Source organism: Manis pentadactyla, chromosome 12 (genome assembly GCF_030020395.1).
Source record: "Manis pentadactyla isolate mManPen7 chromosome 12, mManPen7.hap1, whole genome shotgun sequence".
NCBI classification, from domain to species: domain Eukaryota; kingdom Metazoa; phylum Chordata; class Mammalia; order Pholidota; family Manidae; genus Manis; species Manis pentadactyla.
Window position 1 is genome coordinate 71317632 of NC_080030.1, and position 26490 is coordinate 71344121.

At 40.9% G+C, this 26490-nt stretch overlaps 1 protein-coding gene across 1 annotated transcript in view; it reads right to left on the bottom strand.

Annotated features, from left to right (window-relative positions):
* Nucleotides 1-26490, bottom strand: part of SLC35F1 (solute carrier family 35 member F1) — a 521014-nt gene that overhangs the window by 38790 nt on the left and 455734 nt on the right. Inside the window, exons 6-7 of the mRNA XM_036925045.2 lie at nucleotides 26133-26185; nucleotides 18838-18992 (exon numbers count right to left, since the gene is read on the bottom strand). Coding sequence (XP_036780940.1) covers nucleotides 18838-18992; nucleotides 26133-26185 — 208 coding nt within the window. The remainder of the gene's footprint in view (nucleotides 1-18837; nucleotides 18993-26132; nucleotides 26186-26490) is intronic.

Below are 26490 nucleotides of genomic sequence, written 5' to 3' on the forward strand. Positions count from 1 at the left end.
GCACACAGATTGTGAGGCAATAATCTTGGAGGGGTGGAGTGTAGGGAAAATGGAAGTCACCATGGCCAGGATCCTCATCTGAACATGATCTACTTGCCAATAAGAAATACAAAGAGAAGCATGGGAGCCAAGATGGCGGCGTGAGTAGAGCAGCAGAAATCTCCTCCCAAAACCACATATATCTATGAAAATACAACAAAGACAACTCTTCCTAAAATAGAGACCAGAGGACACAGGACAACATCCAGACCATATCCATACCTGCAAGAATCCAGCAGCTCGCTAAGGGGGTAAGATACAAGCCCCAGCCCCACGGGAACTGAGCAACCCTCCCCCCAACTCCCGGCGGGAAGAGAGGAGTCAGAGCAGGGAGGGAGAGGGAGCCCAGGACTGCTGAACACTCAGCCCCAGCCATCTGCACCAGAGCGCAGACACAGTGCATGCGTGGGGCCCTAGATACTAGGGAAACAGGGCAGCAGGACCGGTGAGCGGGTGCCTGAGGCTGACGCTGGAGAACAAAGAAATGGGAGCAGCCATTTTTTTTTTCTCTTTTTTTTTTGGTGAGTGCTTCTTGGAAGTTTTAAAGGGACAGGGACCCCAATACTAGGGAAACAGGGTAGCAAGACCCGTGAGCGGGTGTCTGAGGCTGACGCCTGAGGACAAAGAAATTCGTGTGTTTTTTTTTTAATTACTTATTTAATTTTTGTTGTTGTTGTTGTTTTGGTTTGGCGAGTACTTTTTGGACGTCTTAAAGGGGCAGGGTGGGACAATTAGTCCAGAGGCAGGGAATCTGGGGATCTCTGGGCACTCTAACCCCCTGGGCTGCAGGGAACATGGAGGCCCCTTTCGGAGGTAAATAGCCTCCCAGCCGCTCCCCCTCCACCAGGGCTACACCATTTTGGAGCCGCAGCCTGAGCCAGGCCACGCCCACAGCAACAGCGGAGATAAACTCCATAGCAGCCGGGCAGGAATCAGAAGCCCTGTCTGCGCGCAGCTGCGCAGCACAAGCCACTAGAGGTCGCTGTTCTCCCAGGAGAGGAAGGCCACAAACCAACAAGAAGGAAAGCTCTTCCAGCCGTCACTTGTACCAGCTCTGCAAACTATCCCTATCACCATGAAAAGGCAAAACTACAGGCAGACAAAGATCACAGAGTCAACACTTGAGAAGGAGACAGACCTAACCAGTCTTCCTGAAAAAGAATTCAAAATAAAAATCATAAACATGCTGATGGAGATGCAGAGAAAAATGCAAGAGCAATGGGATGAAGTCCGGAGGGAGATCACAGATGCCAGGAAGGAGATTACAGAAGTTAAACAAACCATGGAAGGATTTATAAGCAGAATGGATAAGATGCAAGAGGCCATTGAAGGAATAGAAACCAGAGAACAGGAACACAGAGAAGCTGACATAGAGAGAGATAAAAGGATCTCGAGGAATGAAACAATACTAAGAGAACTGTGTGACCAATCCAAAAGGAACAATATCCGTATTATAGGGGTACCAGAAGAAGAGGAGAGAGGAAAAGGGATAGAAAGTGTCTTTTAAGAAATAATTGCTGAAAACTTCCCCAAACTGGGGGAGGAAATAATCGAACAGACCACGGAAATACACAGAACCCCCAACAGAAAAGATCCAAGGAGGACAACACCAAGGTACATAATAATTAAAATGGAAAGGAACAAGGACAAGGAAAGAGTTTTAAAGGCAGCAAGAGAGAAAAAGTCACCTATAAAGGAAAACCCATCAGGCTAACATCACACTTCTCGACAGAAACCCTACAGGCCAGAAGAGAATGGCATGATATATTTAATACAATGAAACAGAAGGGCCTTGAACCAAGGATACTGTATTCAGCATGACTATCACTTAAATATGACAGTGGGATTAAACAATTCCCAGACAAGCAAAAGCTGAGGGAAATTGCTTCCCACAAACCACCTCTACAGGGCATCTTACAGAGACTGCTCTAGATGGGAGCACTACTAAAAAGAGGACAGAACAAAACACCCAACATGTGAAGAAAGGAGTAGGAGGCATAAGAAGGGAGAGAAGAAAAGAATCTCCAGACAGTGTATATAATAGCTAAGATAAGTTAGGCAGTAAGATACTAAAGAAGTTAACCTTGAACCTTTGGTAACCATGAATTTAAAGCCTGCAATGGCAATAAGTACATATCACTCGATAGTCACCCTAAATGTAAATGGACTTAATGCACCAATCAAAAGACACAGAGTAATAGAATGGATAAAAAAGCAAGACCCATCTATATGCTGCTTACAAGAAACTCACCTCAAACCCAAAGACATGCACAGATTAAAAGTCAAGGGATGGAAAAACATATTTCAGGCAAACAACAGCAAGAAGAAAGCAGGCAGGGGTTGCAGTACTAATATCAGACAAAATAGACTTCAAAACAAAGAAAGTAACAAGAGATAAAGAAGGACACTACATAATGATAAAGGGCTCAGTCCAACAAGAGGATATAACCATTCTAAATATATATGCACCCAACACAGGAGCACCAGCATATGTGAAACAAATACTAACAGAACTAAAGGGGGAAATAGAGTGCAATGCATTCATTCTAGGAGACTTCAACACACCACTCACCCCAAAGGATAGATCCACCAGGCAGAAAATAAGTAAGGACACAGAGGCACTGAACAACACAGTAGAACAGATGGACCTAATAGACATCTATAGAACTCTACATCCAAAAGCAACAGGATATACATTCTTCTCAAGTGCACATGGAACATTCTCCAGTATAGACCACATACTAGGCCACAAAAAGAGCCTCAGTAAATTCCAAAAGATTGAAATTCTGCCAACCAACTTTTCAGACCACAAAGGTATAAAACAAGACATAAATTATACAAAGAAAACAAAAAGGCTCACAAACACACAGAAGCTTAACAACATGCTTCTAAATAATCAATGGATCAACAAACAAATCAAAATAGAGATAAAGGAACATATAGAAACAAATGACAACAGCAACACAAAGCCCCAACTTCTGTGGGACGCAGCGAAAGCAGTCTTAAGAGGAAAGTATACAGTGATCCAGGCATATTTAAAGAAGACAGAACAATCCCAAATGAATAGTCTAATGTCACAATTATCAAAACTGGAAAAAGAAGAACAAATGAGGCTTAAAGTCAGCAGAAGGAGGGACATAATAAAGATCAGAGAAGAAATAAACAAAATTGAGAAGAATAAAACAACAGCAAAAATCAATGAAACCAAGAGCTGGTTCTTTGAGACAATAAACACAACAGCTAAGCCTCTAGCCAGACTTATTAAGAGAAAAAGAGACTCAACACAAATCAACAGAATCAGAAATGAGAACGGAAAAATCACGATAGACTCCACAGAAATACAAAAAATTATTAAAGACTACTATGAAAACCTATATGCCAACAACCTGGAAAAACTAGAAGAAATGGAAAACTTCCTAGAAAAATACAACCTTCCAAGACTGACCAAGGAAGAAACACAAAAGTTAAACAAACCAATTATGAGCAAAGAAATTGAAATGGTAATCAAAAAACTACCTAAGAACAAAACCCCCGGGCCGGATGGATTTACCTTGGAATTTTATCAGACACACAGAGAAGACATAATACCCACTCTCCTTAAAGTTTTCCAAAAAATAGAAGAGGAAGGAATACTCCCAAACTCATTCTATGAAGCCAACATCACCCTAATACCAAAACCAGGCAAAGACCCCAACAAAAAAGAAAATTACAGACCAATATCCCTGATGAATGTAGATGCAAAAATACTCAGTAGAATATTAGCAAACCGAATTCAACAGTATATCAAAAGGATCATACACCATGACCAAGTGGGATTCATCCCAGGGATGCAAGTGTGGTACAACATTCGAAAATCCATCAACATCATCCACCACATCAACAAAAAGAAAGACAAAAACCACATGATCATCTCCATAGATGCTGAAAAAGCATTTGACAAAATTTAACATCCATTCATTATAAAAACTCAGCAAAATGGGAATAGAGGGCAAGTACCTCAACATAATAAAGGCCAAATATGATAAACCCACAGCCAACATTATATGAACAGTGAGAAGCTGAAAGCTTTTCCTCTGAGATCGGGAACTACACAGGGATGACCACTCTCCCCAGTGTTATTTAACATAGTATTGGAGGTCCTAGCCACAGCAATCAGACAAAACAAAGAAATACAAGGAATCCAGATTGGTAAAGAAGAAGTTAAACTGACACTATTTGCAGATGATATGATATTGTACATAAAAAGCCCTAAAGACTCCACTCCAAAACTACTAGAACTGATATCGGAAATACAGCAAAGTTGCAGAATACAAAAGTAACACACAGAAATCTGCAGCTTTCCTATACACTAACAATGAACCGATAGAAAGAGAAATCAGGAAAACAATTCCATTCACAACTGCATCAAAAGAATAAAATACCTAGGAATAAACCTAACCAAAGAAGTGAAAGACCTATACCCTGAACACTACAAGTCACTCTTAAGAGAAATTAAAGAGGACACTAACAAATGGAAACTCATCCCATGCTCATGGCTAGGAAGAATTAATATCGTCAAAATGGCCATCCTGCCCAAAGCAATATACAGATTCGATGCAATCCCTATCAAATTACCAGCAACATTCTTCACTGAACTGGAACAAATAGTTCAAAAATTCATATGGAAACACCAAAGACCCCGAATAGCCAAAGCAATCCTGAGAAAGAAGAATAAAGTAGGGGGGATCTCACTCCCCAACTTCAAGCTCTACTACAAAGCCATAGTAATCAAGACAATTTGGTACTGGCACAAGAACAGAGCCACAGACCAGTGGAACAGACTAGAGACTCCAGACATTAACCCAAACATATATGGTCAATTAATATTTGATAAAGGAGCCATGGACATACAATGGCAAAATGACAGTCTCTTCAACAGATGGTGCTGGCAAAACTGGACAGCTACATGTAGGAGAATGAAACTGGACCATTGTCTAACCCCATACACAAAAGTAAATTCAAAATGGATCAAAGACCTGAATGTAAGTCATGAAACCATAAAACTCTTAGAAAAAAACATAGGCAAAAACCTTTTAGACATAAACATGAGTGACCTCTTCTTGAATATATCTCCCCGGGCAAGGAAAACAACAGCAAAAATGAACAAGTGGGACTATATTAAGCTGAAAAGCTTCTGTACAGCAAAAGACACCATCAATAGAACAAAAAGGAACCCTACAGAATGGGAGAATATATTTGAAAATGACAGATCTGATAAAGGCTTGACGTCCAAAATATATAAAGAGCTCACCCACCTCAACAATCAAAAAACAAACAATTCAGTTAAAAAATGGGCAGAGGAGCTGAACAGACAGTTCTCCAAAAAAGAAATACAGACGGCCAACAGACACATGAAAAGATGTTCCACATTGCTAATTATCAGAGAAATGCAAATTAAAACTACAATGAGATATCACCTCACACCAGTAAGGATGGCTACCATCCAAAAGACAAGCAACAACTAAGGTTGGCGAGGTTGTGGAGAAAGGGGAACACTCCTACACTGCTGGTGAGAATGTAAATTAGTTCAACCATTGTGGAAAGCAGTATGGAGGTTCCTCAAAATGCTCAAAATAGACTTACCATTTGACCCAGGAATTCCACTCCTAGGAATTTACCCTAAGAATGCAGCACTCCAGTTTGAAAAAGGCAGATGCACCCCTATGTTTATCGCAGCACTATTTACAATAGCCAAGAATTGGAAGCAACCTAAGTGTCCATCAGTAAATGAATGGCTAAAGAAGATTTGGTACATATACACAATGGAATACTACTCAGCCATAAGAAGAAAACAAATCCTACCATTTGCAACAATATGGATGGAGCTAGAGGGTATTATGCTCTGTGAAATAAGCCAGATGGAGAAAGACAAGTACCAAATGATTTCACTCATCTGTGGAGTATAAGGACAAAGGAAAAAGTGAAGGAACAAAACAGCAGCAGACTCACAGAACCCAAGAATGGACTAACAGGTACCAAAGGGAAAGGGACTGGGGAGGATTGGTGGGTAGGGAGGGATAAGGGGGGGGAAGATGAAGGGGGGTATTAAGATTAGCATGCATAGAGGCGGGGGTGGGAGAAAGGGGAGGGCTGTACAACACAGAGAAGACAAGTAGTGATTCCAGAGCATTTTGCTATGCTGATGGACAGTGATTGTAAAGTGGTTTATAGGGGGGACCTGGTATAGGGGAGAGCCTAGTAAACATAATATTCTTCATGTAATTGTAGATTAATGATAACAAAAAAAAAAAAGAGGGATTACTCCCAGATAGGATAAAACTAACTGTAAATCAACGATTAATGCATGCTTTAAATATCCTTAATTATCATCATTTAAAGGATGTCAGATGATCAGCTAAGGCAGTACATTTTTCTGATAATATTCCTTTCTCTTAAAAAAAAAAAAAAAGCAGTTCCTGTGTGGTGACCTCCAATAACTTCTTTACAATGGTATAAAGGGCATATCAATGTGTGGACAAAGGGTCTGTTTGTGTTTATACAGAGGATCAAAGCCCAATTTGTCTACCCAGAGAACGAAATAAGATACGATATGAAGAAGTTCCAAAATCAACATACTCTGGAAGAGTCATTCCAGAAGATGATCATCAAAAAATGTCAACAAAGATCCAGGCGCTGTTGCAGTTGTAGCTGCATTCATCCCACTGGTTTCTGGAATTGCCATTGGAATGAAGGGGGAGACATCTAAGCTGGCCTGTGCATATAGTAAAATAACAAATTTGACTGGATCTATACTGTTGGAACTCAACCAAGAATTAGGAGAAGTGCAAGTTGCAGTGCTCCAATATTGTGCAACTATAGACTATCTACTGTTAAAAGAACACATGGGATGTGAACAGTTTCCAGAAATGTGTTGTTTTAAATTGTCTGATTTTTCTCAAACTATTCAAATTCAGTTAGACAATATCCATCATATCATAGAGAAGTTTTCACAAATGCCTAGGGTGCCTAATTGGTTTTCTTGGTTTCACTGGATATGACTGGTAATTGTAGGTCTGATTTTGTTATGTAGCTATATTCCTATTATGTTAATGTGTGTACGCAATTTAATTAGTAGTTTAAAACCTATACATGCTTATGTTACTCTACAAGAAGATATGTCAAAGAAATAATCAATCTTCCCATGTTTTCTTCCGTCTGCTACTTCTATAGCTTTTCTTCTTCCTTCCTAATTACAACCCTTAAGTAGAATTCGTGCCTCATATCGAATTTACCGAGTATCATAATTCTTCCAAGTGGTAAAGATACCTCAAGACAAATGCTGGGCAAAAAACCCACAGGGCATAAATCTTCAAAGAAGTAAAAAGCTAACCTTTGCAAACAATATGGCTTCTCTCTCACTTACCAACTTTACATTTCCCTGTATGGCCCCGGAAGATGACTGGTTAGCCAGAGACGGGTAAGATTCCTCAAGGGAGGAACAACCTAAGACAGGCACAGTCGCAGGGGGGCCATCAGGTGAGAAATTGGGGATCAACAGAGGTGAGGCTTAGAACCTCACCCCCCCTGTTTTGAGAGAAATCTTTTGCATCCATGGATGTTTTGTTGCCCTTGTCTAGCTTGGATTAATACTTAGCCTATAGGCACACACCTGATCATCTACATTTGCTTCCTTACAGCACTAAACTATGTTTTCTACCTTTATCTTGCATCTACCTACCACTTCAGCATTTTATTAAAAATAATAATAATAATAATAATGAAAATTATAATAATAAGGGAGAAATGTGGGATTCACATATAAATCAAGTATAAAAATCAAACGAATATTCATATCTGACCTGATTGTTTGTAGTTCATAATTCGTGATCAAAACTGAAAGTTTCTGTGATGACTGCCCTTGCACTATTCACCATGTAAGAACTTATTCACTATGTAAGAATTTGTTCACCATGTAAGAACTTGTTCGTTGTGCTTCAGAAGATTGGAGACTGATGAGAATTAGGCTTGGGGTGGATTAATGATTGTGCATTGAGTCCCCTGTACAGAATTTTATTGTTGTTAACTGTTAACAACCATTTGATCAATAAATATGAGAGATGCCCTCTCAAAAAAAAAAATTATTTTACAAAAAAAAAAGAAAACAAAAACGAAGAATTATTAGATAATACTATGAAAAATTATATGCCAATAAATTGTACAACCTAGAAGAAATAGACCACTTTGTATAAAAATAAAACCTTTCAAAATTGACCCAGGATGAAGCAGAAAATCTGAACAGACCAATTACCAACAACGAAATAGAATTGGTAATCAAAAAACTCCCCTAAAACAAAAGTCCAGGTACAGGTGGCTTCGCAGTTGAATTCCACCAAACATTTAAAGAAGAGCTCATACCCATCCTTCTTCAAGTATTCCAAAAAGTAGAAGAAGGAATACAATACTTCCTCATCATATGAGGCTAGCATCACTCTAATACTAAAATCAGACATAGACATCACAAAAAAAGAAAATTGTAGACCAATATCCCTGATGAACATAGATGAAAAAATTATCCACAGAACACTAGCAAATAAAATTTAAAAAATACATCAAAAAGATCATCCATCATGACCAAGTGGGATTTATTCCAGGGATGCAAGAATGATACAATATTTATAAATCAATCAATCATACACCACATTAACAAAAAGCATAACAACTACATGTGCATATCAATAGATGCTGAAAAAAGCATTTGACAAAATTCAACATCCATTCATGATAAAAACTCTTAACAAAATGGGCATAGAGGGCAAATACCTCAACATAATAAAGGCCATGTATGATAAACCCACAGCCAACATCATACTTTATGGTGAAAAGTTTAAAGCTTTTCCTCTACAATTGGAATAAGACAGGATGCCCACTCTTTCCACTTTTATTCAACATAGTACTGGAGGTTCTAAGCATGTCAATCAGACAACACAAAGAGATAAATGGCATCCAAATAGGTAAGGAAGAAGTTAAACTGTCACTATTTGCAGATGACATGATATTATACATAGAAAGCCCTAAAGTCTCCACCAAAAAACTATTAGAACTAATAACTGAATTCAGCAAAGTTGCAGAATAAAAAATTAATGCACAGAAATCTGTTGCATTCCTATACAGTAACAATGAACTAACAGAAAGAGAAATCAGGAAAACAACTCCATTTACAATTGCATCAAAAAGAATAAAATACCTGGGAACAAACCTAACCAAGGAGGTGAAAGAACTGTACTCTGAAAACTATAAGACATGCATGAGAGAAATTAAGGAAGACACAAATAAATGGAACTCTATCCCATGCTCATGGATACAAAGAGTTAATATTCTCAAAAAGGCCATTCTGCCTAAAGTAATGTACAGATTCAATGGAATCCTTATCAAAATACCAACAACATTTTTCAATGAATTATAATAAATAGTTTTAAAATTCATATGGAACCACAAAAAACCTAAATAGCCAAAGCAATCCTGAGAAAGAACAAAGCTGAGGTGATTACACTCCCTGACTTCAAGTTCTACTCCAAAGCCAAAGTAATCAAGACAATTTGGTACTGGCACAAGAACAGAACCATAGACCAATGGAACAGACTAGAGAGTCCAGACATTAACCCATGAATATATGGTCAACTAATATATGATAAAGGAGCCATGAATATACAATGGGGAAAAGACAGCCTCTTCAACAACTGGTGTTGTAAAAACTGGACAGCAACATGTTGAAGGAAACTGGATTATTGTGTAACTTCATACACAAAAGTAAACTTGAAATGGATCAAAGACCTCAATGTAAGTCTGGAAACCATAAAACCCTGAGATGAAAACATAGGCAAACATTTCTTGAATATAAGCACAAGCACCTTTTTCCTGGACACATCTCCTTGTACAAAGGGAACAAAATAAAAAATGAACCAATGGGAGTACATCAAACTAAAAAGCTTCTGTACATCAAAGGACACTATCAGCAGAACAAACAGGCATCCTACTGTATGTGAGAATATATATTCATAAATGACTCATCTGATAAAAGGCTAACATACAAAGTAAGTAAAGAATTCATATGCCTCAATCCCCCCAAAACAAATAACCCAATTAAAAAATGGTTGGAGGACCTGAACAGACATTTTTCCAAAGAAGAAATACAAGTGGCCAACGGGTACATGAAAAGATACTCCACATCACTAATCATCAGGGAAATGCAAATTAAAACCACAACGATGTATCACGTCACACCAATTAGGATGGCCCTATCCAAGACAAGAAAGAACAAATGCTGGCAAGGGTATGGAGAAAGGGGAACCCTCCAACACTGTTGGTGGGAATGTAAATTGGTGCAATTCCTGTGGAAAGCAGTATGAAGTTTCCTCAAAAAAACTGCAGATACAAACGCCATTTGACACAGTAATTCCATGCTTAAGAATTTACCCAAAGAAAACAATATTCTTGATTCGAAAAGATACATGCACCTCTATGTTTATCACTGCACTATTTGCACTATTTGAAACCAACATAAGATTGTACATCAGTGAAAGTTCATTAGAAAAAGGAAAACAAACAAACAAACAAAACCTCCATAAGGCAAATCTCAGCACCTGGAAGTTTGGAGAGAAGTGCTTGAAGAATAAACAGAAGCCACAGTTTAAATCTGGGCTTCTTTAACTTGCCAGTCCATGCTCTACTGCCAAAACGTCCTGCTGAATTCATACTTCATACAGCAGATACTAAAGTAGTTCTGCCCTAACCCAATTCATTTTCTCCTCACATGCCCTAGTGTTTGCCTTGTTCAAATTGCATAATAGCAGGTTACCAGAACGACTTTAATTTAATATTCCCAGAGTTTGGAAATTCAGCATATTACAATATCTGTAGGTGGAGAATGGGTCTTCATTGCCCAGATGCAGCTTTGAAAGAGCTCTCCTAGCTGTCTGTGCTCTGCCCCAGCTGGCCCAGCTGGGAGCCTATGTGCCCTTATTTATCCTGGTGTAATTATTAATAGTCCTCCTGTGGTAGGCAGAATAATGAACTCCCAAAGATGTTCATATCCTAATCCCTGGAACCTGTGAATATGTACTGTGGGTAAAATTGCAATATTTCCAGAATCTCTCACCTGGCCTTAGTGCATCTCATATCAGTAGGTGTTTCCAAGGGGTGGAGAGTAGTCTATCTTCACATCAATAGGTAATTACAAGGGTGAGCGAGGGCGTATCTGGACCAGAGAGGTTGGGTGGGGCCCCTTCTTCTGCAGCCGGGTTGTGAGAGACATGGGCGAGCAGAAGTGGATGACTGCTTGTAGGCAATAAATGGGTTTCTCCCACCTGATTTCTCCCTTTGACTGATTTTGGTTTCTAAGATATTTTGCCCCGGGATTTTCCCCCGGAGTTACAGTTACCTTATATGGTAAAAGGAAATTTGCAGATATGATGAAATTAAGGACTCTGAGATGGGGAGATTATCCTGGATTATTTGGATGGGCCCAACATCGAGGGAAGCAGGAATGGCCATCAGATTTGAAGATGTCATACTGTTAGCTTTGAAGATAGAGGAAGGGACATGAGCCAATGAAAGCAGGTAGCTTCCAAAGCTGCAAGGAAAGGAAACAGATTCACACTAGAGAGACTCTAGAAGCCTCACTGCTCTGGAACACCTGATTTTGTCCCAGGGAGACTTCTGACCTACAATACCGTAAGATAATAAATTTGTGTTGTTTCAAGCTGCTATGTGGTAATATGTTACAGAAGCCATAGGAAAACTAATAATCTTTCAATTTCAAGAGTGTCCTGGTTCGTACACGAAATATAAGGGGATAGAGTTCATAACTGATGAAGCTCTGACCTTGAAAAGCCAACACATCACCAAATTAAAAAGCTTCCATATGACTCTCTTCCTGGGATTGGTTTTGGGGAGTCTCTGAAGCACAGTAAAGCTCATTTCCTGTATTTCCTATGTATTATTATAGATCTACTGTTCTGGACTCAATAATGTTGTCAGGTAGTAAAGAAAAGAAATATATAACCACTTCTCCAAAGTCTTGTAAAATTAGAGTTTCTAAGAGCACTATACCGTGCAGATAGTCTAATTCACAATTAGGTCATTTGCTTCCCCATGATGTGGGGTTTTACTGCCCAGTCAGCATGGCAGTCAGCACAAGAGGCAGAGAAGCTGTGCACAGAGGACTGATGGGTGGTGAATGGAATGGATTTTTTCCAAGGGTGAAAAGTGAGAAAAGGCAAATAATCAATGTTGGGCAGGAGAGCTTCATTTAATGATTTAGTTCTGCCTGGGTAAGCAACATCTGTGAGTAAATAGCTCTCTCCTCTCAACTTGCAGATATTTATAACCAGACCAGAGGGCTGTTTAGAGTAAAAACATCATGATTAAGTGAAAGGAATAAACTATAACTGCAGACTATAGTAAAATGAAAGGGGATCTCAGAGGTCACTGGTCAGTCCTTTGTACTGAGGAGTGAGGTACCTCCACATTGTCCCTCTGCCATTCTTGTTCAGCTTACTTAAATGAGAACTCCTGACAGTCTACTCCACATTTAGATGTCCTTAAATTTAGCTATCATCTTATAACCTTCACCTTTGGTCCCAGATCCTCCTGTATCCAGCCACATAAAGTAAGTGAACCAGTGGCTCTCAATTCTGGCTCCACACTGGGATTATATGGGGAGCCTTTAAAAATTTACTGCTTGGGCTGAACCATAGACCACTTAAATCAGAATCAGTGAGAGTGAGACCCAAGCACCAGGATTTTAAAAACTCTTCAGGGGATGCCATTTCACAGCCGAAGTTGAATGTTACTGGCTTAAACTTTTCTACACTATACTCTTCACATAGTTAAAAACACCCTCATCTGAATTAAACCTTCTGTCCCTTAGACTGTGTGTGACTTTGAACCATCCCTTAAGAGCAGACAATTTGAGGCAGTCATTATTAAGCAGCCCTGGAGAGGGCAGTGTTGAGAGCACCAGGGAAGACTTGGTGACCCAAAGGCTGCAATGGGATTGATTTGGTTCCTTTAGACTTTTAAAAGTATTACCATATAGATAAAGTTGATTCCATTAAAAAACTTTTGTGCTTCCAAGGTGTAGAGAAATGGAAGTTCCAGTGGCCAGGATGCTCACCTTACCCTAATCTACTTGCCCACTGCTCACGTGCAATGATGTAACTGGCCTACTGTACAGATGCATGCTGACATATGTGTTGACAATGAGTCTTTATTGTCTGTGTTGCTGTATGAAGAGCTCTGCTCAGTGCTCCATGTGAAGATGGAAAAGGGGGCATGGATGAATTGTTGACTTGCCGGATGCAGATGTGATTCTAGCACTCGACCTGCCAACATTGAGAATAAAGCTTGGTAGGAGGCCTTTTACCCTAAACGTTCCATTGGTGTTATTCTGTCTCACTAAATCCAGAGTGAACTTGCCTGGAGCTGGAAACCTCTGGCATGACACAAGGACATTAGCATGAAATTGAAAGGGAACCACAGAGTGGGAGAAAATGTTTGCAAATCATGTATCTGACAAGGGTCTAGTATCCAGCATATGAAAAGAAATATTACAACCCAATAATATAAAGACAAATAGACCAATTAGAATGGGCAAAGAGTTTAAATAGACATTTCTCCAAAAATGGTATATTAAAAAAATAACCACCTTCTCCCAGTCCCCCAAACACATATAACACACACACACACTGTTTTGCCTGAGGGTTTCAGCCCTGGGCAAGTTCACTCTTCAGTGAGACCAAGAAATGACAATGGAAAGTTCTGGGGGTAATAGGGTTTACACTCAGCCTTATTCTCATGGAGGTTGGTTGAGCACTAGAACCTGCATCTAGCAGTCTACAGGTCCATAATCCACTTCCATTTCTGCCTCCACCCAGAGCACTGGGCAGAGCTCCTTATATAGTGACTCAGTCTATAACAGCTCATTGCTTATGGGTATGAAAGCAGTAGCCTAGCAGTAGGCCTCAAGTGGTTTAGGGTCAGGTGAGGATCCTGGCCATAGGAACTTCCATTTTACAAACACACACACACACAATCATGACATCATTTTTTAATTTTTCAAAATTTGCCAAATTTTTGCATTCACCATAAATTTCTCATAATGATAAAAGTACCTCTAATAAGCATTATTTAAAAATCAGTTTCCAGAGATGGCCCAACTGGCTGTGGTGGGAAACTTGCAAGCCACACAGACTTGCCCTTCTCAGGGCTCTGGAGAACCTGTCATCCAGGAGGCCCAAACCAATTTCAGAGGCAGGCAAGAGGGGCTTTGGGGAAAAAAAAAACCTCTGGATTTTCCAGTGACTTTTGACTGCAAATTCAAGCACTGCTTGGAAGATCCTTTTAGAAACTGTTTTAGGCAAACAAAAGTTTTTTAAGTTTTAGATTTAAATGGAGTATTTAGGTTATTTCTTTGCAGGTATTAAATATTATTGTTCATAGAACAATTAGAGAGCACACAAGGCAGCATTTATTCAATAACTAATTGGGGTGGTGTTAACCATAAGTACAATGAGAGGGAAGAAAGAGGAGAAATAGAGCATTTGTCTGTGTCCTTTGTGTCTTAATATTGGTTACTCTAATATTAATAGGAATTTGCAAACACTGCCTCTATACAGGGTTCCTGGTTGGTCAGGAGGATTCTCAAATAATTTTAAAGATCTTGGTTTCAAAACAGAAATGAAACAAACCAATTCGAAGATTCAATTTATTTTCTGAGAAAATATTGAAACACTGAATGTGAGCCAAGATTTAGTACAAGCTAATTCCCCAAATTATTCATATCAGCCAAAAAGAGATACCACCTGAATTCAGTAATTAGGGATTGTTAAATTGGTTTAGCAAGGTATGGGGCATTTTTGCAACTACTCTGGGGACGCTATTTGCATTGAGTAGGTCAAGGCCAGGGATGCAACTAAACATCCTAAAATGCACAGGACAAGCCCCCTGCTCTCAACAAAGAATCTTTGGTCTAAAATATCTATAGTGTCATGATTGAAAAATTCTGTGGGGAAAATGGAAGTTTCTATGGCCAGGATTCTCACCTGGCTCTGATTTGCTGGCTCACTATGTTGTTAGTGACTCTACATAAACAGCTCCGCCCAGTGCTCTGGGCTGCAAGGCTGCAGGAGAGCAGAGACTGGAGCAGTGGCAGTACCGAGGACAGAGACTGAGACGGCTGTGGGGGTAGAGAGGCCCAGAGGCAGAGACCAGCTTGCTGCATGCAGACTGGCTCAGAGTGGATGGGATTCTAGTGATTGACCTGCCACCATGGGAATAAAGTTGGGTATAAACCCTTTCACCCCAAAAACATTCCACTGTCATTTTGGGATCTCACCAAATCAAGAGCAAACTTGCCTAGGGCTGAAACCCATTGGCAAGACATTCTGGTTCAAATGAAGTTTAACCAGTCCATGGAATATTATATGTCCATTAAAATAATCTTGTAGATTAGTGATGCTCAGCTCTGGCTGTGTGCAAAGATAAATGGTGTATCACTGAAGAGATTTTATAACACCCCATTTCTGGCCAGTCAGGATCAGACTTTTGGGATGGGACCTGGGCATGGCTATATTTTATAATCTCTCCAGGTGACTGTTAATGCATAGCCAGAGGACCACTCATTCAGGGTCTCATTACATATAGATATTAAATGAGAGGGTAATACATACACACTAATTTTAAGTAAAGCATGTAACAAAGCAGTAGGTACAGTACAATTAAATATTTATTAAAATATGAATGAACTGTAAGAATATATATGCACTGTAAAAGTGTACCAATGTATAACAGTACTTATCTGGGTTTTATGATTTTCTCACAATGAATATGTATTAGTAATAAAATACATTAACTACTCTGGAAAACAGTTTGGCAGTTTCTTATAAAACTAAACATGCTATGACCATATGCCCAGCAATTGTACTCTTGTGGACTCTCTGTCCACAAAGAACCTGTTCATGACCGCTCAGAGCAGCTTTATTTATAATAGCTCCAAACAGAAAGAACCCAGATGCCCTTCACTGAGTGAATGGTTAAGTAAATCTTGGTATATCCATACCGTGGAATGGCACTCAGCAATAAAAAGGAATGAGCTACTGATATATGAAACAATCTGGATGAAGATCCAGAGAATTAATGCTGAGCAAAAAGTCACTCCCAAAGGGTTACATACTGTATAATTCCATTTACCTACCATTCTCAAAGTGACAACTTTAGGAAAACTGAGAATAAATTAGTGGTTTCAAGGGGTTAACAAGGTGGGTGAGAGGCAAGTAAACAAGGCTATAAAAGGCACATGGGCAACCCTTGTGGGGTTGGACATGAGCTGTCTGCTGACTGTATCAATGTTAATATTTTAATGTTTAGTTTTACAAGGTGTTACCAATAGGGGAATCTAAGTAAAGAGTAAGTGTAATAAAATAAGACAATCGGAATCAATTTTAGCTAGAGAAAATACCTATTGTGTTGAACTAATCATTACCTTAAGGAAATGTATCTGTTAATAGGAATGAAATATATGTGCATAGTGGAAAACATCACTTTGAGAAGTAAAAACGTCCATTACACTTCCAAATTGGTGAATATAAGAATTCAATTTTCAGCAAATGACTTAATGAAGGGTTACTACATGGTTTGCTCTGCAGCAAAGACACTTATCCTAAAGAGTAACATGCAGATGAAGGGAGAAGATGGATTGCAGAGAATTAGAATTTACCTGTTCAGGAGCCTTCTCCGTTCTGACGCTTGCTAATGTGGAGTGCCCCACATCTAACCAAGAGTCAGTGGAAGTATGACAGAAGATGCACAGGAACAAGCCCTGCTCAGGTATTTGTTCTCAAATTTGGAAAACATCAGCTTCACAGGGGAGCTTGTTAAAATGCAGACTCCCCCAGACACAGCCACACACACTGATTCTGTGGCTCAGGAGAATGGTCCATGCATCTGCATTTTTAACGAGAGCCCATGGTGAAAGCTGTCTCTGAGGACCTGCCGTAAGGGATGTGGGAGCTGCCTGGATCAGGACTACCCAAGAAGTGACTGCCAGCCTCATAAGAACAGCATGTTTTAGTAGTGTTTCCTTAAGGAAGATTAAAGGGATGCTTCTAGTTCATGAGCTTATAAAGATATGGGGATAATTGCTGAGAACTGAACTCACACTGAGGAATAGACTAGCTGTGGATGCCCAGCTGCAGAGGAGAAAAGAAAAATGGTGGCCACTGTGCTGCAGCGATATGACCACGGCTGGGTGGCCCCAGGGCTTGGGAAATGCCTGGGTGTCTAGGGCAATCCTGAGGGAAGCTGGTCCTCCCAGCACCGTGGCTGGGAGCAGTGGGAGGGAACATGCTGTGACTTTACTGTTTGCCTTTATAAAGACCAGAGTGTGTTCAGGAACAGAGATCGTACATCTAGACCAAACAAACTGCAAACAATGTATGAATATTGTCCAGCCTTTGACAGGTTCTTTATCATTTCTGACACCACACCGGGCACAGGTTCCATATGAAATGGGGACTCAGCACTTTATCCTTGTCTGCGGCCACAGCCACTTCTCCACCTCCCATCTTCCCAATCTGCTTCCAGGCTGCCTGGCCGCTGACCTTGTTTGTGACCTCTTTGCACCCCTGTCTGCCCTTCCAGCCTGTTTCTTGGCTACAACTCTGGCTTATCACGGCACTATTTCCGATGATTCACTTCAGCTGCTTAGCCACTGGTCTCCAGTGCATAGTCTTTCCAGCTCAGCATTTCTCTGAACCTCCAATCCCAGCTTGACCTGGTTGAAGATGTCCTGCCACCAAGATGCCTCCTCACCTGGCCACACCTGTGTGCTGGTGATGCTAACTGTCATTCTTGGCTAGAAGTGGCCAGAGTTGGGTCTCCTTCCTTCGGCCTCTTCTTTTGCTGGTCCTAATTTGATCTCACCTGTGTGGATATTCCATATCTGTCCTTTTCCACACTGGCCATAGTCTCCACTGACTCCTATCATATAGGACTAGTTAAGGAAAAGCAAACAGGTACAATTTTAACAGAGCAATTCTTAGATACCAATTCTAACCAGCTGTTAATGGCTGCAGTGAATGCAGTGTTCCAAAGGTAGCAGCTGTCCTCAGGGGGCCGTGACCAAGGCACACGCCTGCCCTGGCTGAAGATGGAGGCAGAGTCTTGCATTTGAATAGACTGCCATCTTTGGACTGAACAGTTTTTTCTTTTCCTCGGGGCTGATTTATTAACTGCAAATGCTTTATGATATCTCTTTTCATCCCTTAACCCCCAATCTTTTAGTAAAGAAACTATTTTGAATGCATTAGCATTTTCCATTCAGATTGGCTATGATAATATCTGCAGAACAGAAACTGTGTGAATTGTCATTTCTCCAGTGAGAACAGTGCCAGCGCCTTTGGCAGGTTCCATTTTGTGGTTCTGGTTCGGCAAGTGTGCAAATCTTCCTAGCTTTGGGCTGGAGGAAGCGTAGCTTCTGTGGTGAATAGTGTCAGAAGAACTGCTCCCCATCATTTAAAACCTGTTCCCTCTCTGGCTGTTTCTTGTCTTTATCAAATGTCTGCAGTTACTGGTTTCTTGTGAAAAAATGCTGCCTCGGTCTCATAGTTGAAACGTGAATATGCAGATCTCAGGGTTAGCATACAGAGTTGTTTTCCTGCTTCTCTACACAAAACCAGGGCCTTCCACAGCAGGGCGTGCTGACCTATGTGTGTTATTTCCTACCAAGTACTGTCCTTGCAAAGGAGCACTGACTTGACTTACCTTGTAATGGAAGAGAAACAAGCCACAGAATAGGCTGTACAGGTCTGCTGTGAGCAGGGAGAGGTTGACAGAGGTGGCACTGGTCTTCTTTATGACCACGGGCATGAAGCTGTAGAGACCGAACATGCAGGCGCTGAAGCCGACATAGAGCAGTCCTGTGGGGTGAGGAGAGAAAGGTGGGTCACAGCCTCCTCCGGGCCCCTGGGGAATGGGGCACACCGCTCAGCACTCACACCAGGAGGGCTTCTTTCATTCTCTCAACTGAGGTTTATTACTGGGTAAAACAAGGTAAAAAAGTAAAAATCTGTATTTGACAATTAATTTTCGGCTCCTCACTGTATACCTGGTATTTGGCTTCTTCTGGGAAGGAGTGTCTCTCAGCGGCTAGTCAGAACATGAGGTCAAGCTGCCGAGCTCTATTTCCAACTGTGCTGTCATTAACTTCTACTGCCCATGCCTTTTAAAATATTTTTCATCTCTTTTTTATTTGTCAGGTAGGAACAAAAGTGATTGGTACCATGTATTGCTCACAATGATGAATAACTGCATAGTCCTTAGAATGAAAGTGTTTACAGGTCAGAGAGATGTGTACTAAGCCAGAGGACAGAGCTGGAGCCCTGACTGCGGCCTCAGGCAGGCCACTTCCTTGCTCTGCGCACAAGATGATCTGTCAGTTTGTGAATGCTGCTCTGTCTTCCCCCCCAACACGCAGAGACCTGCTCCCCCATCACCTGTCCTGGCATACCACTGTTCTCTCATGTTGGCTCTGCTGTTTTATAAGTAAATAGGTAAACGCTTTGTAAACCATCAAAGAATTAAGTTTTGCAAAACAGAAAAGAATTTTTAAAAGTTGTTGAAAGTCTATATGGTCAGTCTCTCTACTTTGAAAATCCCCTCCCTAATTATAACTAGATAAACAATTGTTGATACTAATTTTGTCAGCACACAATTTTTGTGAGTCCCATGCAGGAGTTTATGGCTAAAATCTAGGGTCTGGTTCATCTTTTCCAATGCTGATACAACACAAGGGTAGAAAAATAGTGCTCATTTCTCTACCTTCAAAGAATAAGGTATAGAATAAGCATAAGGAGTACAATTCAGTGGATTTTTGGAGATTTTAATGAAAGTATCTAGCCTTCTCGAAGGAATCCTTGATTAAATGTGTCTGATACAGGCTGTGGGCTGATTGTTTCCTCTGAATCCTGTGAATTTTGGAGGATTTGGTGGGTCCAGGACGTAAGTCCCTCTGACTATGAAGACCAGTGACTCCTCCAAAGAGAAATTTCGTTTTCCCATATGAAAAGTATTCACAGGCGCAAGTCATCATTCTATGTTTCTGATCCTAAGTTTAAGGAAAGCCACATCATAGAGATATAAAAAAATGTATCTTGAACAGTAAGTAAGCAAACTCAGTACAACAGCCCCCTCTAGTGTGGTGCGTGTGCCCCGAGAGGAAACAGGAGTAGCCACGACCCCAGCTGGGAGGGGTGCAGATCCTCCAGCTCGCTCTCGGTCACAGTAGCATCAGGCTTTTGACTCCATCAAAAGTTATAATTCCTTAAAAATGGTCAATCTTCCTGTACTTAGGTTTCATGCTACTTATAATTCATTTTCCTTTTAACTGAGTTACTATAAATGCACTACTAAATAAGCTATGATTAATACATGAAAAGACATAAAAATTAGTTCAGTATTCCTTTAAGGAATCTGGGATTAACAAACTAGGGACAAGATACAAGTTCAAATTAATTCTCTAAAAATAATCAGACTTGATCAGAAGATAGTCCATGACACCAGAGCCTTTGTGTGTGTGTGTGTGTGAGGGTTATCACTGATTTAAATTATATATGGCTGGGCTAGAAAGTTCCAGAATCTTACCCTTCCATCACCTTTCCTAACACACTCTGGACTCTCAGATGTGGCATCTGATGTTTTATATTCACGCAATTGTCCAACCATGTATTCGCTGAGTACCTGCAGTGTCCTCATCACTCTGCTATGCTAGCAATGCAATGGAAACCGGAATAGACAAGGAGCTCAGAGTTGGTATTAGCACCATGAAGGAAGTGGCAGGGGGCTTGGTGTAGGCAGGCTGATTAGATAAGGCTTCTTGGTGGAGGTGACACTTACTGGAATGCTGAAGGATTAAAAGGAGGAGTGAGAGGGAGAATATTTGGGGAAGGCAGATTTGCAGATGAAAAGACCCTGAGAAGGGTCCGGGCTTGATGGCTTGCAGGGGCTGCCAGAGGCCAGGATATCTGAGCAGATGAACAGAATGGGGCACTGATGAAAGATGGGGTTGGAAAACGTGTAGGGGATAGAAGATGCAGGGCTTTGGTTTCAGAGGAAAACTAGTATCTTATTCTGCCTGCAATAGGAAGCTATTGCGGAGTTTGAGGCAGGTGGCTAACAACTGGTATATATTTTTAAAAGATGATTTTAGCTACTCGTGGAGAAGGGACTGGATGGAGAAAAGCATGGGAGGAGTAGTGACAAGTATAGTGTCATAGTCCAGGTAAGAGATGCTAGTGGCTTTTCTTGGAATGGCAGTGGAGAAGGGAAGTGGCTGGGTTTGTGAGACTCAACAAGCCCTTGTGATAGACCAGACGCAGGGAGTGAGAGCAAGGAGGACATCAAACACCCATGGATCTGGCCAACTTAGAAACTAAGTAAATTGTCACACCACTTACTGAGATGGAAAGAACCGAAGGAGGACCAGGTTTTCAGGGGAAATAAAAAGCTCCACGTTGAACATGTGAAGTTTTAGATGCTTATGTATCATCTGAGAGGATCTGTCCATTAGGGAACTGGATATGGAGTTGGCAGGCTCAGAGAAGAAGTGGGACTTTACAAGCACAGTTGGTGAGCCAAGGAGAGTAGGAAACAGATAACAGCAGACTTTTACTCTGCTCTTCAGGCTCCCTCAGGATGCTTCAAGCTTAAACATCCTAAACATGTTTTTTTAAAACTGCAGAAATTAAGTTTATGGGGATGGGAGTGGGATCTATATACCATCATATTTAATCACTTTGCTAGGTCAACCAACTTTTGTGTGTGAATATCCTGTTTTGTGAGCAAAGCATAGTCAGCCAAATGAACACATGATTAAGTTGAGAATGGGAATCAGTATGGTTGCAGTTTGCTGTGTTCGCTGTTCTTAGATGGACATTAGCTAGTTAATGGGCATTAGTAACACATCTAAACACCCAACTTTCTGACCATGTAGGGTTTTCAAATAGTCAGTCAACATGATCAAACAAATGAACTGAATTACCTTTTGACTGATAACTACATAATGGTTAAAATAACTACATTTTTTGGACAAAGTACATGTATAACCATTTCTTACTTGAAATGTTTTATCTCTCACTAAAGATATAATTTGATAGCTCTTATCCTCATTTCCTAAAGAGATTTAAGCAAAAGAAACTGGAGAAAATACTATCAGCTAATACTGAATGACGACTGCTGGCTACATGTCATGTATTTTATGCACATTAATTAATTAATCTCCACAACAGTACAATGCCATTATTATTGTTATCCTCTTTATACAGGTAAGGAGATAGGCTTATGGAGTGTATCAGTCAAGAAACACAGTCCATGCCAGGTTCAAGGAAGGAAATTGAAAATGGGGTACATTATAAAGGTGTCCGAAAGGGTGACAGGGGATGATGGGTGACAAGGCAACCCAGGGATTAGCAACAGCAATAAATTAATCACATCCCTGGAGCTAGAAGGATCCAGGGAGGAGGCCATGCTACCAGACGTCAGAGGTTAGGGAAGCCCAGAGCCGGTATAATCACAGAGGACACTCAGCCATCTCTAGAGACCCAACCCCAAACAGAGAGAAACAGGGAGTCATGCCCTGGTTTCTTTCTTGCTCCCACCCTCTGATCTCCTCCTACTGCCCGACTGGCCAAACCAAGCTGGAAGCCCAGGCGGCTTGGGAAGCTCAGTCTGAGTCGGCCTCTGCAATGAAGAGAAGAATAAGGCTGGGCAGAACTGGGAGTAAGTGGGCAAAAGACCACCATCCAGAGTTTGGGTAACCTGCCCTCAGGTCACACAGGCTGTCTGACTTCAAATTCTGAGCACATGCTACTAATCCGTTTTGCCTAATTATTATGAAGAGTCACAGGGCTTTGATGGAGCATCTGATCTGGCTCTAATGAGCATGTCATTTCACATATGAATATATATGATACAACACAGTATTTCATATACATATAATATATCACATACATATGACTGACATGATATATACATGTATATAGCATGTATCTGTGTACACTGCATGTGTTTTATCTCATCACCTTCTTTGGGATTCCTCTGATGTTCTGTCTTTCACGTCCCTTTTAATATACTAGATTTTAAAATATTTTTAATTCTTAGAAATAAAGCCTGGGTGAGATGACTTCTTAGAACATAATCATTAGGCTAAGCCTGTAAAGGGCCCAGGCTGGCGGGGCCAGCTCAGACGGTGCCCAGCCATCTGCCTGGGTAGCTGTGAGCCTCAGTGCTCCACGCCCCCAGGCCCACATTGGGAGAAGAAGAGCAGGCACTGAAAACGTGCATTCTTAATTGTCTTTAAGGTCCTTCCTGCTCCATGGTCCCACTATTCTGTTTTCAGGGAAAGGTCAAATCTCTTGATTTGGCCTCCAGGAAAAAACCCAAACCCAAACCCAAACCCAAACCGGCATCACCCACAGGAAGAGACAAGAACCCCGGCCCCACACACTTGTCCTGGCCGACCCACAGCACGCCTGTTCTTTCCTCTGACATCTCACCTCCACATCACTTAGATTTGGTCACATGTCCTTTACACAATATGGCAAATGGGATAAAGGGAATGTTTAAGCTCTTTATTAGATTTCTGACTGACTCAAACACACCTGCTCCATAGGAAGATATTTAGCTCTATTAGGTCATATATTTCACTTGAGTTTAATGATTACATCACCAGAACTAGTCTTCTCTGTTTAGTAGAGTAAAACAAAGAAATAAAAAGAAATGACAAAATTACTGTTACCTTGCTGCTTCTAAATACTCTCTGTATCTTGCTATTGGGCAATGTCACAGGAAAATAACAGAAATCATCAGAAAAAAAATGTCTTCCAAGTCCAGAAAATTTACATAAAACACATTTATTGTCTCACTCCATAGACAAAAAATCTTTTTACTTTGATAAGATGGCAACCATATGAAGTGTTCACGAGAACGAATGAGGGGGGCTACTGACTTGGAGAGAGAAATACATTGACAGATGGTGGGAGATTAGGATAGTCTTGGATTTTGGTCTCTTAACTAAGATGCTCGGAACTTTCCACTGAGACAATGATCGGGGCTCAGCACTTGTGGGTGGCCTCCCAGTGAGTGAGAAGATGCGCGGAGAGGACATTGGTCACTCTGGATGTCGCCCTGTCTCTCTGGCCTCCAAATCGCTGTAGCCAGTACACTGGATCCCCAGAAAGAAAGCACAATGTCTGAACCTACATTCTCCTGCCATTGTCTCTCCTGCTTCCCTTGTGTCTGTATTTTGAAAGATGAGAGAGGCAGGGACAGGCCCCATCTCCTTTGCTTATTATTCATTCATTCGCTCATTTAATAAACATTTATGCACTCATTTGTATGTGCCTGGAACTAAGCAATATAACCATATAGTAGGTCAGGATGAGGTGACGAGGACAAAGGTGCCCCTGTTATTTAAAAAATTCTCAAACCCAACACTATCAATGCTTCAAAAAGGAAAGGATGAATATTCAGCTTCTAGGCCATTTTGGCTTCATTTCTGATCTGATGTGTTCCTTTCCCACAGCCCTTCATCTTGGACTACAGAGGACTGATATTTTAATGGTAACATGAGAGCTCAGAATAAAGCTACCTTTTGATGACAGATTTAACTAACACTGAATTATAACAGAACCTCAGTGGATGTGCACATGACATCTATATAATTAGAGGATAAATTATTTTTTATGATTGCTATTACTATTAATATAAAATCAATTTATACTCAGAGACCATTGCATGTGAAGTGTTACCAGCATGGTTAACACTTTGTTTCCTGGCTCCGAGAACTACAAAGGCAAAAGCGTCTGTAACCTGCAGCTGCTGTCCTTTCTCAGCTGCCCTTCCTCTCCTCCCTCGTCCCTTCTTCTCTATTGATTTTCATTTTACTGTAACATTTTACAGCAAAACTCAAGAGAAATTAAAGGGCAGGACACAGTGACAGACATGCAGTCTGGTCAGCCCTTGAGTCACTAGAGGTCACCCCCAGGGGTGCCACGCATAATTCTGGAGCTCACAGTGTGCCTCCAGAGGGAGTTACGCAGTGGCAAGTCAGTCTTGGATGCTCCGGGGTCGAGGGTAGGTAAAGCGGCGCAGGGAAGTTTACGTCACAGCTGTCCTTGCTCCTGGAAGCAGAATTTGACCGAAGCTGTCAACTCCATCCAAGCCTACATAAGCAGCCAGCTTCTGTGTGGGGCACTGTCTGTATGTTCACCCCCCGTTTGCACTCATGGTGCACACATTCTCCATGTATCACCATAAGCCAAGCTCTGTGTCCATTTCTGGAGCCCATGCATCTTGGTGGAGACACTGAGGAGACACCCTCTGGGCTGCGGGTTTTAAATGTCAGCCTCCTTTAGGGTTTGCTGTGTGACCATTAGGGCATCAGCTAGGATCTAAAGTTATTGTCCTAAATTTTTTTTTTAGAGAAAAGTGGTCTTAGACACAGGTGGAATCTGAGATGCTCTGGATGACTATTAACTAGCTCAAAGGATGTCTGGTATTTCCCACCAAATCCATTAACTATTTCTTATGTGCAAACTGCTCCCTTCTGAGAAGGTTTTTATGGGCTCAGAATGCCCATTACCTTGTTTTTCTTTTATGCCTTTTTAAGTTCACTTTGCCCCTTTATTAAATTGCCGCTTTTTAGTGATCACATCAGTTTTGGCTTTCTTGGCTAGAGCAAATTACTGTCATTTATGTTCCACCACTGCCTCAGGGCATTTTTTCTTTCTGGTTGGTCTTTAACCTACAACATACTTTTGTGTTTACACTAATGGAATCTTGACGATGATAATGGGAAGAAGCTCAATTAGGAAACATTATGAATCAGACAGTGCAGTCTCTTAGAGTGTACAATAATTTCCAAAATAACAAGGGGATTTCATTTTCTTTTGTCCCCTGCCTTTGAAATCTTTTCATTGTTTGTGCACCCCAACTCACAGTACTCTTCAAACATATTTCTCAGATTTACCAATAACAGCTTCTCAGATGAGCAAACCCCTTACCTATTTGCCAATCCCATGGTACCTTTAACAGCTCCTTGTGCTCCATGATAGCTCTGTAAATTCAAAGAAAGAGGACCTGATGAGCAAGGTTATAATGCATTCTACCTTTTTTTTTTTTTCACTTACCAGATTTATACAAATCACTAAACAGCCAGTTGGATTTCAAAATAACTTGGGTCACTCAGAGGCAAGTCAAATCAGGTAGCCTGAGGTTCACCCCTGAAGGATCTCATTAGGTGTGGCGAGCAGCAGGGGGAGTGAGCCAGCAGGCATGGTGGAGCTCAAACCTTTTGCTGTTCTCCCCACCCAAACAGTCTGCCTTTGTTTCTTCTCATGTAGATGTCTTCTAAAAAGTAAA